The following is a 14,035-nucleotide window of genomic DNA, read 5'->3' on the forward strand; positions in this document are numbered from 1 at the left end:
GAGATTATGCTTCTATAAAATTTATCCTGTCCCAGTGTCACTCTCTATATACTCCATCCTACATTTTAAAAAATGTATCACACCCTAACAGAATATATGCCAATTATTTTACTATTATTTTGTTCTTCTCTGCTAGGATGTAAGGGATTTTGCTTAGTTCATTACTTTACCCTCAATGTTTACAAAAATGCTTGACACACAATAGATGCTTACTGAATGAATGAAAATCACATTTGTTAAGAGGCTGTGTTTCTATGTAGTGACTGAAGTTTTTCTATGGTCTTATTTTCTTTCCTTTTTTTTTTAGACAGAGTCTTGCTTTGTTGCCCAGGCTGGAGTGCAATGGTGTGATGTCGGCTCACTGCAACCTCCACCTCCTGGGTTCAAGCCATTCTCCTGCCTCAGCCTCCTGAGTAGCTGGGATTAGAGGCATGCGCCACCATGCCTGGCTAATTTTTGTATTCTTAGTAGAGACGGGGTTTCACCATGTTGTTCAGGCTGGTTTTGAACTCCTGACCTCGTGATCCTTCTGACCTCATGATCCACCTGCCTCAGCCTCTCAAAGTGCACGTTGAGCTACTGCGCCCAGCCTTCTATGGTCTTTTATACAAATAACTTGCTCCAAGAATCTAAGACACAGTTTTGCAAAGAAAAACAGGCACTTCACCAATGAATTCAGTTCACTAAATAAAATGACAAACTTCACCTGTGTTCAATGTATGGCTAGTCCTTCTACTTCTGTACACCAAAGATACCCTAAAAAGTGAAAGATAACTAAAAAGTATAGGGAACTGAGGAGTGTAATCTTACTATTCTACTCAGTTCTGACCATGACTTTCCTAAGGGAGTTAAAATAAAACATACAAAATTCTGGTTTTCACCATTAAAAAGACTTGGGAGAAGTTCCAACAGAAAACAGCATGGATGATTAAAGTATCTGAAAAATAAGACCTATACAAAAAGCTAAAGGAATAGAAATGTTTGGGTCAGAGAGGCAAAGACTGAGAAGCAAACTTTAAAGATCTACAAGTACCTAAGAGGCTGCTTTCAAGTAATACAGGTGACCAATGTTTTCCAACCTCTATTAAGAGGAAACGTAAATAAGGTTTTTAACTGATTTAATATATAAAAGAATTATATAAAAATTAATGCATAGTCAACTATATGAGATATTATATATTAAGCACCCAAAAAGAACATTGCCTGGGGTAAGGTAAACATTAACAAAATCTTAGTTTTTTTAAGAATCTGTTTTTCTCCGTAATCCTTGTGAAAACAATAGATTCTGCATAAACCTTGAATAGTTTAAATACAGTCAGCCTAGGTTTTTTCCCTCTGCTCTTTTATCCATAAGAACTAAAAAGATAATAACTATTCACAATTAAAAAGGCCAAAGCAATAAAAGTATTTCTCAACCTCATATAAAAGATATTCCTTTTTATTTTTGTGCCTATAAAGTTAGTGCATTAGGCTATGATTCCTACCATTTTGGATTCTTGGCCCATGAAAATATTTAAAATATAGTATATGGCCAAGAGTTATTTGAATGTAAAGGTGTACATTGTAAAATATGTATGTTGCTAGTTTAAATTTCTAATTATATTGCCCAGAGAGAAAAGCCTTCTAATCCCTAAAATACAACTTATTCCTAAAAAGGTCTATGTTCTAGGCACTATCCTACATAATTAAATCTTAATTATCTGTGCCACTAAAGTAATTAATAAAAGAAAGTGAAAACACACAATCTGCCTGTATTCCAGGCTAGTACAGCAGCCAAGTGTCCTAATTATCTAAAAGTGCAGAAAATTAATATATTGTTCATCTTCAATAAATAGAAAGCAATAATACTTAGGAAAGAAATGAGAAAATAATTTAAAACTGTTGTACATTAAGTTACCATATAATACTACACTTAATAAATTAGAAGATACAACCTATCCCCTAATACTGAAATGACCTTCCTTGTGTTCCTTTCTTTTATCTCTTTTTAGTCCATTATTCCATTGCTCATTCGTATTTCCATTACAGTGTAGGAGTAAGTAAAAAGAGATAAACTTGTATTAGCACATGTTTAGAAAATTCATGAAATGGGTGGGGGAAACAAAGGCTTGAAGGGTTTTGCGATTACTTGTAATTACTCTCCCTCATTAACAACTGATGTTTATTTTCCACCCTAACAAATTAATTTCTAGCATCTAGGATCTCATAAGCTAAATGTAAAACGTAAACTTTTAGTACGAAACAAAAGAATTCCAGGTGAGTTAAGCGCACATTATAATACAGAAGAAACTTTCACTGAGCAAATTTCTTCAGTGCTACAATTCCCTATAATCTGATTTGTCAGAGTAGTTTTAATATTCCATCTAAAAAAACTCAAGATGATTAATAATGTAGCTACAATATATTGACAAATCCTATAAATCAGGTCCTTTAGTATCTACCAGTTTCTGATGTCCTTATTTAATTGCCAAATTTAAAAACTGTATGCCAAATTTTGGTTTCTAGAAATTTTGGTTTTCAGAAAGATTTTTTAACTATAAACATATATATCTAGGGCAGAGCCTTTTAATCAAGGGACCACAGATGAATGAGAATTTCTTGTATCTCTGGGAATTTGTCTTGAGAAAACTACTTCTCAAAAATCGTATTTTGGCTGGACACAGTGGCTCATGCCTGTAATCCCAGCACTTTGGGAGGCTGAGGTGGATGGATCACTTGAGGTCTGAGTTCAAGACGTGCCTGGCCAACATGCTGAAACCCCGTCTCTACTAAAAATACAAAAATTAGCTGGGCATGGTGCCAAGCACCTGTAGTCCCAGATACTCAAGAGACTGAGGCAGGAGAATCATTTGAACTTGGGAGGTGGAGGTTGCAGTCAGCTGAGATCACGCCACTGCACTCCAACCTGGGCAACAGAGTGAGACTCCATCTCAAAAATAAATAAATACATAAATAAAAAAAGAAAAAATCATATTTTGAAAGCAACTTACCACCTCCTAAAATGTTAAGAACCACTGGTTTCAGGGAATTTAAATAAAACCTCAAATCATACCAGTTAAAAATGGAATGCATATTGTCTACTTGGCTCAATTTCCACTGCTACTTTCCATGAGCATATAAATATATTCTAATGAAAACACTTTCTTCACTTTTAAAAATTCAAAGACCAAGGTGTCTTTTTCAGACTATTCAATTACATCTGATTAAAAAATCAGCTAATGAGAATTTTTCATTATCAGCTTATCAACTTATCAGCTAATGAGAATTTGTAAAACCTTTGCATTTCAAATACAGCATTATTAATTTTACACCAACTATGGAACAAAATTTCAGATAAACTTGTGTACAGTTCTATTAAAACATAATTTACCACTTTGGATTTTCTAGTTCTGTAAGCTCTAATGTGCTGAAAGATCTTAAAACTGTTAGCAGCTTTCACTAATCCTAGGACTCCGCTCCATTTTATTTGTATGTATAGGTGCTACACAGAATGAATAAATTAATAAATAATGAGGCAGACTATTGAATAAAGTATCCCAAACGATATAGAATGTAATTTTCTTTCTCTCGTTTTTTTATTTTTATTTTTTGAGATGGAGTTTCTCTCTTGTTGCCCAGGCTGGAGTGCAATGGCGCAATCTCGGCTCACCACAACCTCCGCCTCCTGGGTTCCAGCGATTCTCCTGCCTCAGCCTCCTGAGTAGCTGGGATTACAGGCACGTGCCACCATGCCTGGCTAATTTTGTATTTTTAGTACAGATGAGGTTTCTCCATGTTAGGCTGGTCTTGAACTCCTGACCTCAGGTGATCCGCCCAGCTCGGCCTCCCAAAGTGCTGGGATTACAGGCATAAGCCACCATGCCTGGCCTCTCTCATCTTTTATAATAACAGAAAATGTAAACGTCACTACAAAATATAAGTACATGCAAAATTTTTTTAAAAATCAGCAAATTAATTGGCCTTAATACCTAGAATCCATATATAAATGAAGAAAATTGAACAGAGCTCCAGAGACCTGTGGGACACCATCAAGTATAGCAACATACACATAAATGGGAGTCCCAGAAGATGAGAGAAAAAGGGTGGAAAAATATTTGAATGATGACCAAAAATAAATCAAAGATTATGAAAAATATTAGTTTACATAATGAATTCTAATTGTAACTCAATAAACAACAGGTAGAATAAAGTCAAGAAGATCCACACCTAGATACATCATAATCAAACTGACAAAACTTAAAGACAAAGAGATAACATTTATAGCAGCAAGAGAAAAACGACTTTTCACATACATGATGAGATCCTCAATAAGATTAATGGCTAACTTTTCATCAGAAAACCATGGACATAGGAAGACAAATGGGATGACATGTTCAAAGTGTTGAAAGAAAAAGACTGTTAGCCAAGAATTCTACATCCAGCAAAACTCTCCTTCAAAAATGAAGAGGAAATTAAGACATTCCTAGATAAACACTGAAAGAATTTGTCATTAGCCAACCTGCCCTACAAGAAATACTAAAGAAATTCCTTCAGGTGGGAGGCTGAAGTGGGCAGATCATGAGGTCAGGAGATAAGAGACCATCCTGGCTAACACGCTGAAACCCCGTCTCTACTGAAAATACAAAAAATTAGCCGGGCGTGGTGGCAGGCGCCTGTAGTCCCAGCTACTCAGGAGGCTGAGGCAGGAGAATGGCGTGAACCCAGGAGGCAGAGCTTGCAGTGAGCCGAGATTGCACCACTGCACTCCAGCCTGGGCAACAGAGCGAGACTCCTTCTTAAAAAAAAAAAAAAAATTCCTTCAGGCTTTTGAAGAAATAAAAGGATGCCATACAGTGTCTCAAATCCACAAAGAAAAATAAAGAGCACATGTAAAGATAAATACATAAGTAAATATAATAAAAGGCAGTATAAATGTATTTTTATTTATAACTCTTACTTTCCTCCTTTACAAGGCCAACTGCATAAAGCAATTACTGCAAAACTGTGTTGGTGGGCATATGATGTGTAAAGGCATAATTTGTATGACAATACCACAAAAAAGTGGGGAGTGAATGGATGTATACTGGGCCAAAGTTTTGTATACTATTGAAATTAAGTTAGTATTAAACCAGACTAGATTGTTTCAGAATGCTAACTGTAATCCCCAGGAGAGAGAGAGAGAGAGAGAGAGAGAGAGAGAAACAGAAAAAGAGAGAAAGAGAGAGAGAGAGAAAGAAAGAAGGAAGGAAGGAAAGGGAAGGGAAGGGAAGGAAAGGGAAGGAAAGGAAAGGAAAAAAGAAAAGAAAAAGTCAAAACATATAGTTAAAGAAACAAGGGAATGAAAATGGCACCCTAGAAAATACCTATTTAACACAAAAAGGAGTAATGGAAAAGTGGAGGAATAAAAAAGACATAAGTCACAGAAAACAAATGGCAAAATGGCAGTTGTAAAGCCCACCTTATCAGTAATTACATTAAATATAAACGGTCAAACATACTAATGAAAAAGGCAGAGACTATAGAAATTATTTTCAAAAAATGACCCAACTGCATGCTGTTTATAAGAGACACACTTTAGATTCAAATAGATTAAAAGTAAAAGGATGGAATGATATATCATACCACGAGTAACCAAAAGAGAGCTGGAGTGGCTATACTAGTATCAGACAAAATTAACACAGAAATTGTGAATAGAGACAAAGGACCTTTTCAGGGCCATCTATGAAGAATATATAACAATTATAAACTTATATACATTTATCAATAGGGTCCTAAAATACATGAAGCAAAAACTTACAGAAATGAAGAGAGAAACAGAAAATAGAGACTTCAGTCCCCCTTTAAAATAACAACAGACAGCAGACAGAAGATTAACGAGGAAACAGAAGACTTAAACAGCACCATAAATCAACCAGACCTAACAGACTTCTACAGAACACTGTACTCAACAGCAACAGAACACACATTCATCTCAAGCACACATGAAACATTCTCCAGGACAGACTGTATGTTAAGCCACTAAATAAGTCTCAGTAAGTTTAAAAGGATTGAAATCATACAAAATATATTCTCCATTCTGCAATTACAGAGGCAGTAAAAAAGAAAAACTTTAAGAAAAAAGTATATTCTCCAAACATACTGGAATAAAATTAGAAATTAATAACAAGGAAATCTAGGAAAGTCACAAATAGGTAGAAATTAACACATTCCTAAATAACTAATGGGTCAAAAGAAAAATCACATAGGAAATTAGAAAATATTTTGAGCCAGGTGTGGTTGTGCACACCTGTAATCCCAGCACTTTGGGAACCAAGTGGGTGCTTGAGCTCAGGTGTTTGAAACCAGCCTGGGCAACATGGCAAAACCCCATCTCTACTAAAAATACAAAAATTAGCAGGTGTAGTAACACACATCTGTACTTGCAGCTACTTAGGAAGCTGAGGTGGGAGGATGGCTTGAGCCCAGGAGGCAGAGGTTGCAGTGAGCTGAGATCATGTCACTCCACTCCACTCCAGCCTGGGTGACAGAACCAGACCCCATCTCAAAAAAGAAGAAAAGAAAAGAAAAACATAATGTATAAAAATTGATGGTTTCAATTAAAAACTACTTTAAAGTTCATATGGAACCAAAAAAGAGCCCGCATCACCAAGTCAATCCTAACCTAAAAGAACAAAGCTGGAGGCATCATGCTACCTGACTTCAAACTATACTACAAGGCTACAGTAATCAAAACAGCATGGTACTGGTACCAAAACAGAGATACAGATCAATGGAACAGAACAGAGCCCTCAGAAATAACGCCGCATATCTACTACTATCCGATCTTTGACAAACCTGACAAAAATAAGCAATGGGGAAAGGATTCCCTATTTAATAAATGGTGCTGGGAAAACTGGCTAGCCATATGTAGAAAGCTGAAACTGGATCCCTTCCTTACACCTTATACAAAAATTAATTCAAGATGGATTAAAGACTTACATGTTAGACCTAAAACCATAAAAACCCTAGAAGAAAACCTAGGCAATACCATTCAGGACATAGGCATGGGCAAGGACTTCATGGCTAAAACACCAAAAGCAATGGCAACAAAAGCCAAAATTGACGAATGGGATCTAATTAAAGAGCTTCTGCACAGCAAAAGAAACTACCATCAGAGTGAACAGGCAACCTACAAAATGGGAGAAAATTTTCGCAACCTACTCATCTGACAAACGGCTAATATCTAGAATCTACAATGAACTCAAACAAATTTACAAGAAAAAAACAAACAACCCCATCAAAAAGTGGGCAAAGGACATGAACAGACACTTCTCAAAAGAAGACACTTATGCAGCCAAAAGACACATGAAAAAATGCTCATCATCACTGGCCATCATAGAAATGCAAATCAAAACCACAGTGAGATATCATCTCACACCAGTTAGAATGGCCATCATTAAAAAGTCAGGAAACAACAGGTGCTGGAGAGGATGTGGAGAAATAGGAACACTTTTACACTGTTGGTGGGACTGTAAACTAGTTCAACCATTGTGGAAGTCAGTGTGGCGATTCCTCAGGGATCTAGAACTAGAAATACCATTTGACCCAGCCATCCCATTACTGGGTATATACCCAAAGGACTATAAATCATGCTGCTATAAAGACACATGCACACGTACGTTTATTGCGGCACTATTCACAACAGCAACGACTTGGAACCAACCCAAATGTCCAACAACAATAGACTGGATTAAGAAAATGTGGCACATATATACACCATGGAATACTATGCAGCCATAAAAATGATGAGTTCATGTCCTTTGTAGGGACATGGATGAAGCTGGAAATCATCATTCTCAGTAAACTATCGCAAGGACAAAAAACCAAACACCGCATGTTCTCATTCATAGGTGGGAACTGAACAATGAGAACACATGGACACAGGAAGGGGAACATCACACTCTGGGGACTGTTGTGGGGTTGGGGGAGGGGGGAGGGATAGCATTAGGAGATACACCTAATGCTAAATGACGAGTTAATGGGTGCAGCACACCAACATGGCACATGGATACATATGTAACAAACCTGCACATTGTGCACATGTACCCTAAAACTTAAAGTACAATAAAAAAAAAAAAATTTATGGGTTCAAACAAAAACTTATAGATAGAACTGTTCATAACAGCTCTATTCACAATAGCCAAATCATGGAAATAATTTAAATGTCCATCAACTGGTAAGTGGATAAACAAATGTGGTATATCCATACAATGGAATAATTCATCCATAAAAAGGAATGAAGTATTGGTACGGACTACATTTATGAACCTTGAAAACATGCTAACTGAAAGAACCCAGAAACAAAAGCCCACATATTACATAATTTCACTTATATGAAGTATCCAGAATAGGCAAATCCAGAGACAGAAAGCAGATTAGTAGTTGTCAGGGGCTGTAAAGAGAGCGGAACGGGCCGTGAGTGCTAAATGCCAATGGGGTTTCCATTTGGGGTGATAGAAAAGTTACAGGATTAAAGAGTGGTGATGGGTTGTACAACATGGCAAATGTACTTTGTGCCACTGAATTGTACACTTTAAAATGGCTTAAATGGTAAATATATGTTAAGTGTATTTTATTACAATGAAAAAACATTGAAAAACTTTGCATGAAAGAAAGTAATGTTAAGAAAACCATAAAAGTCAAATATTTTATACACACATTCAGAATCTAAATGAGAAAACCATGATTTCTGCAGAATAGCATAAATATAAAAACTGCCAATACGTAATTATGTTCCATACCTGTATGTGAGGCCAAGAAGCCTCAAGCGTGGGTTCATCCTCTTCTGGATCAAAATCTGGATTATCACTTGGAGGAAGTGTACGGAAGATGTTAGCACTGATCTGTAAAGAAAAAATAATCTTACGTTCTTTGTTGTATGTGTAATTGAATTGGACAATTCAAAACGAAATATTTTAAAGATCACTTTAAGAAAAAAGTTATAGCTGTAAGCTTAGTTCAAAATCTATAAACCTCTTCAAGATACAAAGAAAGCAGGTGTTTGTTTCTCTCTTTTCTCTATCCAATAACTCTTGACTTCCTCAAACCTAAGCTCGTGAAGATTACAGATAACCTCTGGATTCATCTTCTTTAAATTATAAATTGTTCTTTCCGAATTTTGCTTAAAAAGAAAGAGGGGGCCAGGCAAAGTGGCTCACACCTGTAATCCCAGCACTCTGGGAGGCCGAGGGGGCAGACTGTCTGAGGTCAGGAGTTCAAGACCAGCCTGGGCAACATGGTGAAACCCCATCTCTACAAAAACACAAAAATTAGCCAGGCATGGTGGTGCACACTTGGGGTCCCAACTACTGGGGAGGCTGAGGCAGGAGAACCACCAGAGCCCAGTAGGCGGAGGTTGCAGTGAGCCGAGATCATACCACTGCACTCTAGCCTGGGTGACAGAGCCGGACCCTGTCTCCAAAAAAAAAAAAAAAAAGAAAGAAAAAAGAAAGAAGGGAAAGGGAGAATATAGAGGAAGGGAGTACAGGACAGGGAATTCAAGGGAAAAAGTTACTAATTCTACTTATCTTTGATTCATTTCATCTGTCTACAATTCCTCCCCTATTCCAACATGGCCATATTCTATACTTGTCTTGTAACTCAAGAGTTTGGTAAAATCTCTCCATTCTTATACATACATACCACACTAAGAGAGAGGTGAGCGAGGGTAGAATGCCTTCACTGTTATTATAAATGTGTTTATAGTACCTTTTGATGATTTAATTTACTGTATTTCATCTACTTTGAGACTTTTTAAAAACATATTAACCACCTTGAAATCAGGATGTGCTTCATTTTAGATCCAGTGAAATATGGTATTTATAATTTCATGCTTTGCATTATCTTAGTACCAAGGTAAATATATATCCTTTTTCTCTAGCAAAGGATAGACTGTGGTCCTAGTCTACAATTTTTTTAAGAATAATGAACAGACTGACAGACCAAGTAGTTTAATAAACATTTAAGGCCCAACTACTAAGGGGTTGATCATTTTGAGATAAACTATTCCAGAGGTAGAGGACAAGACAAGGAATTGCAAGCAAATTCCCAACTATTCTTATGAAGTAGCATCTTTGGTACACAAATTAACTGCTAACAGTCAATTACTGTAACCATAAGACTTAGTAAGTAATAACCTAAAATTTGATCCGCCAGAACTCAAAGCCAGTACTTGAGGGCAAAGCCAATAAACAGTTTGATGGACATCAATTTCACAAAGAGTAGCAGCAAGCCATCGATATAATTTGAAAAGAAATCTATCTCACAAGAGCGTAGAATTTGTCCTTGAGATCATACTTATTATTGTCAGTAGTAAAAGAAAGTTAACCTTGTAGCCGCTAATAAAATTAACTGTATATAACAAATATTCAGAAGAGCTTCAAGAGTCTAAATGGGTAAGATGACTCAAGTATTACTTAGGTATTAAATTAAGTACTCATAAATTTTTAAGAAACCAACAATATATACCTACTATGTGCCCACAGAAATCAAAATATTTAAGAAAGCAACAACAAACACACACCTTTTTACTTGGGCAAAGAAATTAAATCCTGTAATTTATTAGTATATAGCAAATTTGACTCAAATATTTGAGACTTTCAATATCTGTCAACAATTTTAGAGATTAATTCCCAGGACTTTAAAAATTCCTGAATATAAGCCATTTGCAATCAGTAACAGTAGGAAATACTGCTTTTTCTCCCTGAACTTTTTAAATGATAAAAAAAAAAAATTGAAGAAGTCCATCAATATTTAGTATTTATGTTCTCAAACTATCACTTCCTTTTACTGTCTGTGGGAGTTTAAGCCAATTTCATTTTGATTAATGTTCTCTCTATAGCTAATCTTTAAATTTTTTTGAGGATGGACGTGGTGGCCCATGCATGTAAACCTAGCACTTTGGGAGGCCAAGACAGGAGGACTGCTTGAGGTCAGGAGTTTGAGACCAGCCTGGGCAATAAGCAAGGCTCCACCTCTAAAAAAAAAAAAAAAATGAAAAAATTAATCGGGCATGGTGGTGCATGCTCATAGTTCTACCTACTCAGGAGGCTTAGGCAGGAGGATAGCCTGTGCCCAGGAGGTCAAGGCTGCAGTGAGCTATGATTATGCCACTGCACTCCAGCCTTCCAGCCTGGGAAAAGAGAGACACTCTCTTTTTTTTTTTTTTTGAGACAGGGTCTCATTCTGTTGCCCAGCCTGGAGTGCAGTGGCACAATCTTGGCTCACTGCAACCTCCGCCTTCCAGGTTCAAGCAATTCTCCGGCCTCAGCCTCCCAAGTAGTTGGGATTACAGGCACCCACCACCACACCTGGCTAATTTTTGTATTTTTAGCAGAGATGGGGTTTCACCATGTTGGCCAGGCTGTTCTCAAACTCCTGACCTTAGGTGATCAACCCGCCTTGGCCTCCCAAAGTGCTGGGGTTACAGGCGTGAGCCACTGTGCCCAGCCAACTCTGTCTCCAAAAAAAAAAAAAAAATTTTTTTTGAAGGCTTTTATTCTCTTTAAAGAAAAAAAAAAACCCAACAATCAAAAATTTCCTGATTCCTTTTGAGAGGTCTTCTACTACAGAGTGATGAAAGGAAACCCAATCACTATAGTAGGGGCAAACATATTTCTTACTACACATTTGGTTCTTCCCCAAGAACATATATTAGGCAAGGGGAAAGAAATGAAGGCAACTGTAGGTTATATTTATATTTGCTTTTAGCTTCAATACTCTAAGTTTAAATTATGTACTCAGCAACTCTCTAATTAGTCCAACTGGATTTTTTTACTTATTTTTTTTGAGACAAGGTGTTGCTCTGTCAACCCAGGCTGGAATGCAGTGGTGATCTGGCTCACTTCAGTCTTGAACTCCTGGGCTCAAGTGATCCTCTCCCCTCAGCCTCCTGAGTAGCTGGGCCTTTACTAAAGGCTGATGCCACCATGCCTGGCTAATTTTTTTATTTTTATTTTTAGTACTTTTTGTAGAGATGGGTCCTTGCTATGCTGGCCAGGCTAGTCTTGAACTCTTGGCCTCAAGTGATTCTCCCACCTCAGCCTCCCAAACTGCTGGGTTTACAAGCATAAGCGAGCCACTGCACTAACCTGAATTTTTATATTTTGTTAGTATACAATAAAATTTTTAAAAAATCACAAATACTAAACAAAATCCTACTGTTTGATAGAAAATAAGGTTGAATTACTAATTAACAGCAAGCATCCTAAACAACCTTGCTTCAGTAAAGTTGGCTGTAGTTTTTTTTCACATCAGATATTATAACTTCTTAAAGATCCTGACTTTCAATTAAAGTGTTATACCTGACTCCCTTACCCACTGCTTAAATGTGGAGATCCCTAGTCTTTCACTGGTCTTCCCTTTCCCCTTTACAAGTTCTTAGTAATGGCCGGGCATGGTGGCTCACGCCTATAATCCAAGCATTTTCAGAGGCTGAGGCGGGTGGATCATGATGTCAGGAGTTCAAGAATAGCCTGGCCAAGATGGTGAAACCCCATCTCTACTGAAAATACAAAAATTGACTGGGCGTGGTGGTGGGCACCTGTAATCCCAGCTATTCAGGAGGCTGAGGCAGGGAACTGCTTGAACCTGGGAGGCACAGGTTGCAGTGAGCTGAGATCACACCACTGCACTCCAACCTGGGCTACAGAGCGAGACTCCGTCTCAAAAATAAATAAAAATAAAAGTTCTCAGTAACTATTCACCTCCATGACATTAATTACCTATCAATCTGTATCATCCCAGGCCTAAATCCTTCTCTTAAGCTCTAGATCTGCACTATCCAATATGGGAGCCACCAGCCACTATGACTCTCAATTCCCAAACTTGTATACACAATGATGGTATCATTGGAATGGATGGGATATGAACTATTTTCTAAAATTTGGGGGATGTATTAATTATTGTATATTTATTTAAAATCAGTCTCATTAATTCATTATTATACCTCAGATCTTAAATTTACATAAATCTGAGGAACATAATTCTAGAGGCTTACCATTTTTACTATATCAGAATACGCTGATTCAACAATTACACCACGATTAGTTGAAACATACTCAACCAGTTCATTCAGTGTTGCTCTTTTAATTTCTTTGCTCTTCAAGTCTGAAACAGAGTCCATGAAATCAAACAGTATACAACACTGCTGCAACTTCTGACAGAAAAGCTCTTGTTGTTCATTTGAAGTGGCATCTATAAATAAAAATAAAGAAAAACTTAGAAATAACCTACTCAGAAGTTACTTTTATATATTTATTAATTTTGTAGAAGCTATTCACATATGTAAAACTTTCCAAAAATCTAGTGAGAAATGTGCCCATCTAACCCCATCATTCAGGGATTTATACTGGACTCTTCTCTCTCTCTCATTACTCACAATCAATCATTAAAAAAATTTTTTTAAAGAAATGTGGTCTTGCTACATTGCCCAAGATAGACTCAAACTCCTAGGCTCATGTGATCCTCCTGCCTCAGCCTCCAGAGTAGTGGAGATTATGTGCCACCATGCCCGGCTAATCATTAAATGTTATTGATTCAGTGTCTTTAACATATTTGAAATCTATCATTGTCATTCCCACTGCCATTTCAGACTCTCACCATGCCTCATCTGGACTACAGCAATGATATTCTAATTGCTCCTCTTATCTGGTCCCATAACCATTACCACTCCTGACTCACCCTCCAAACCACCTCAAAATCTTGCCAAAATGAGAATCGGTATGTTCAAGTTCCATGTTTTTCAATGATACTCCAATAATTCAATAATAAAGTTCAAACTCCTCTGGGCTATATACAAAGTACAGCTGTCTACTGCCAAGAGTCATCTCTCAACCCTTTCCAACATGCCTCTTCATTTTGGTTAAACCATACTCTCTGCAGTTCCCTGAAGATTACACAATGTTTCCTCTGTCTGGAATGCCCTTCTTCCCACATTCCCACTCTGGGAACACTACCTACTTATAAAGTTTCAGCATAAGTCCCTTCTTTTTTTTTTAATTTTTATTTTTTTGAGACA

General features: G+C 37.0%; 1 protein-coding gene across 2 annotated transcripts in view; it reads right to left on the reverse strand.

Annotated features, from left to right (window-relative positions):
* The window catches only part of PPP2R5A (protein phosphatase 2 regulatory subunit B'alpha), a 77,316-nt gene that overhangs the window by 22,363 nt on the left and 40,918 nt on the right, over nt 1–14,035 (reverse strand). For both annotated transcript variants that reach the window (XM_055234972.2, XM_055234974.2), the window contains exons 2-3: nt 13,016–13,212; nt 8,760–8,861 (exon numbers count right to left, since the gene is read on the reverse strand). In XM_055234972.2, coding sequence (XP_055090947.1) covers nt 8,760–8,861; nt 13,016–13,212 — 299 coding nt within the window. The remainder of the gene's footprint in view (nt 1–8,759; nt 8,862–13,015; nt 13,213–14,035) is intronic.

The sequence above is a fragment of the Symphalangus syndactylus genome, chromosome 19 (assembly GCF_028878055.3).
Source record: "Symphalangus syndactylus isolate Jambi chromosome 19, NHGRI_mSymSyn1-v2.1_pri, whole genome shotgun sequence".
NCBI classification, from domain to species: Eukaryota; Metazoa; Chordata; class Mammalia; order Primates; family Hylobatidae; genus Symphalangus; species Symphalangus syndactylus.